The following is a 3,797-nucleotide window of genomic DNA, read 5'->3' as shown; positions in this document are numbered from 1 at the left end:
GTTTCAACATTGCGACTGTTTCGAAGTTATGGTAGTTTAGTACATGCGTCAAGCTATTTGAATGCCAATCGCGACATCTGCCAATGGTACTGAACGGAGGGAATATCAAATTGAAATTTGTCCGGATTTTGGCGACGCACCCTGTATATAAATAGTATAATTTCCGCACAACACCTAGCGAACGGCTCTCATGACCGATTATATATTTATTAGTTTGGAAACTTCGGAGCCTTAAAAAGATTCTTTAATTGTTTAAAAAAATTGAATTAACAAAAATGGAAAATTTGAAAAATTTGTAAACCTATAGAATCTCGCTTCACGTGGAAAGTGTATGCGTGGAAGCGGTGTTTCTTCCCTCTCCCTATGAGGGAGTTCCATTATCAAAGAACTAAAACACATAGGTTCTAGGGTTGAATCTCGCTTTGCGTGGAAAATTTGTAAACCCATCAAAAAAAACCTTACTGCTACAACAAGCGACGATTAACACCAAAGCAAAGTTTTACATGACAGAACGTACTGTCTTCACGCACATACTTTCCACGCGAACCACCAGCAAGGTTCTACATGGGTTTACAAAAAGTTTCCGAATTTTCTACTCTCGTTGGTCTTTATCGATCATTTGTGTGATTATGTTTTTTATTAATAACTTTTTAATGAACAATAAGTAACGGCTAAAACTTCTTGTGAATTATTCAGGAGAGTGTCCTTGACACTCATATGTGAAAGTGAAGGTCATCAGAGCTATCTCTCCTACCAAAGTTGCAAACTCTCGGCCGGTTAGCACTGAGAACACCGAGGTGGCGGGGGCACGCAATCAAGTGAGAACTTATATGATGTGCGTGCCCCCACCAGAGTTTGCAACTCTGTCTCCTACATATATACTGAACATATACCGGGAGCAAGATTTATTAATAATAAACCACAATGGAAAAAAAATGGCCAATACGAAGCAAAAGCAGATTGTGTATAGAAGAAGATCCAATTTTGGATATATATATATATATATATATATACTATCTTGCGGATTGTTGGAGTAATTCTTGTAATTAATCTTCAACTTATTGTGTATACCAATTTTGGATCTTCTTCTATACACAATAAGTTCAAGATTAATTACAAGAATTACTCCAACAATCCGCAAGATAGTATATATATATATATATCCAAAATTGGATCTTCTTCTATATACAATAAGTTGAAGATTAATTACAAGAATTACTCCAACAATCCGCAAGATAGTATATATATATATATATCCAAAATTGGATCTTCTTCTATACACAATAAGTTCAAGATTAATTACAAGAATTACTCCAACAATCCGCAAGATAGTATGTATATATATACGTGTAAATTAAAAATATAACAAACCCGCAAGGTAGTATCTATGCGCGTAAATTAAACAAATATTACGAACAATTTCCTTACGGATTTTGTTGGAGTAATTTTTGTAATTAATCTTGAACTTATATTGTGTACAGACACTGAGGAAGATCCAATTTTGATAACAGAATAAAGAAGTTTATTTGCCCGAAAATCTGGTTTTTGTCTGGTTATTGGTCACCTTTCCCCTATTATTAAATTTCACGAGAACGAATATATTGTTCGAACAATAAACAATATTGCATTGTTCTTTTTACTACATCGAGTTACCATCGCTTTTTGTTGAGATAATTATCAAATATAACTAACAGTTTTATTTTTTATATTTTACTTTTTATTCTTTAATTTTTATTATTTTATTGTTTATAATGTATGAGTGTAAAGCCAGTAAGAGTTCGAAACCGTTTACTTTATTATATATATATAATATTTAATATAATATTTATTATATATATAATATATTTATAATATTATATTTATTATATATATATTATATTTATAATATTTATTATATTATATATATATTATATTTATAATATTTATTATATATATATATATATAATATTTAATTGTACTTATAGTACTTTATACTTCCAATCATCTTGGATTAACGACTTAAAAAGCAAAGAAAAGACACAAACATTTATATTTTGCGTGAAAACGAAAAAGTAGTTTTGTACATATACACACATAATCCCAGATAGCCAACTGAGTGCAAGTTGTTGGCAACTTGCCACGAATATTACTCATATGTTTTCAGCAATGTAACAAAAGGGTGTATCCTCCTCTTTTCAGTATGTTCTTGCCAACAACAGTGTTTTCAAAATATAATAACAGCAAGTTCTCAACAACTCATCGGCAATAAACTTATATTATTTTAAATAATGGTACACAACCGCGGAGCCTTTGGTCCAGGAAGGAAGTAGACATTCAATATACCGTAAAAAAACCACAGTGTATTTAGGGACGTTTCGATCATTTTTTGTTTTTTTTTTTTTATTTTTTTTTAGTTTTAATTGTATTTGATTGTACTTAATTATAATTTTTTGTTATTTAACAGTGCTGAGAGGATGATCAACAATAAATGATCGAAACGTCCCTAAATACACTGTGGTTTTTTTTTTTACAGTATATTGAATGTCCACTTCCTTCTTGGACCAAAGGCTCTGCGGTTGTGTACTATTGTTTGAATTTTCCATCGAGCCGTTTATTTAATTTTATATTATTTTTCTCAACTTGTGAATAAAAATTATTTGCTCATATATTGCTCGCATATTGCTGACTCACATGTCCTAAACATTGGCTACAACAATTGATTGATAATAAAACTCAGCATATTGAGATACCGAATTGACAAAAACATTTTCGTTGCGTTAAATAAAAACAACACAACAGCAATTGGCGAGCAACTTAATCCATACAATGATTTGCTTTATATTGAGTTTTCACATTTGGCTATCTGGGCTAAAATCAATAGAGCACTTATATAAAATGTCGGACACACTTTTCTTTTACCAACAAAACTCAGGCTACACAATAATAGAATCAAAACAAGTTTTTGTCACACAGTATCATTTCGACAACTGCCAAATTGTTTTTATTTTGCTTTGCTCGTTCCAAATTACATTTTGAACGAAATATCCGGTATATTTTAAGTCTGCTTTCTAGCGAATAAATCTCTTGATTTGTTTCTCTAAACACATATATATATTTTTAATTCACTTACACATATTGGCTCACAAGTTTTCGAAGATTATTATTACTGATTGCCCTCATTTTAGACTGAAATGTTTCGCGTAATATAAACTTCACATATGTCGCAACACTAAATAAAATACACCATACACGTGTAAGATACTAAAATTATAAAACTAATTCTAATATTTTTTTTAACTTTATTTACAAACTTACATACTAACAGATTATCGTAACTGCAAAGTGTTGCAGTAGATCGTATCGATTTGATTGTTCATAAATAAAATTTTTTACTGTACGTCGTAAAAGAAATTTATATAGGAATAGGTAACTCTCTTGCAACTAATACCAATATCTGATCTATGCTAAGACACCAATTCGCTATATTCTTGGAAACTTTGCACCAATGTTCGCCATGATGAGGCTCCGCAGCGATACATCTTTTTTTCACATCTTCTTGTTGCTCTTCCGTGCCGTTCAGTAATTCAAATTTGTAGAAATACGCCCACGCATCTCCCAAATCTGGATCTATTTTCACCGTTCGATTGAACCAATCTCTGCACTTTGAAATCTTGTGTTCGCACCAAAATAATCTGCAACAAAGATCCCGAAGATTAATAATTTGTTTAGAATTAAATCGCAACGTAAATATTATTCAATTTTCCTTCCCCACGTATTATTTAAAAAAAATTATTTGAAAAACTATTGTACATACACAA

General features: G+C 30.9%; 1 protein-coding gene across 2 annotated transcripts in view; it reads right to left on the bottom strand.

Annotated features, from left to right (window-relative positions):
* Nucleotides 1-2,819: 2,819 nt before the first annotated feature.
* LOC109859729 (pre-mRNA-processing factor 6) overlaps nt 2,820-3,797 on the bottom strand; it is a 7,316-nt gene continuing 6,338 nt past the window's right edge. Inside the window, exon 7 of one of the 2 annotated variants that reach the window (XM_020438262.1) lies at nt 2,820-3,671. In XM_020438262.1, coding sequence (XP_020293851.1) covers nt 3,392-3,671 — 280 coding nt within the window. In that variant the 3' untranslated portion in view covers nt 2,820-3,391. The remainder of the gene's footprint in view (nt 3,672-3,797) is intronic. The other variant, XM_020438261.1, reaches the window with a different exon arrangement.

Source organism: Pseudomyrmex gracilis, unplaced genomic scaffold (genome assembly GCF_002006095.1).
Source record: "Pseudomyrmex gracilis isolate BER0280 unplaced genomic scaffold, ASM200609v1 scaffold_280, whole genome shotgun sequence".
Taxonomy (NCBI): Eukaryota; Metazoa; Arthropoda; class Insecta; order Hymenoptera; family Formicidae; genus Pseudomyrmex; species Pseudomyrmex gracilis.
This window is presented reverse-complemented; position numbering and strand designations above follow the sequence as displayed.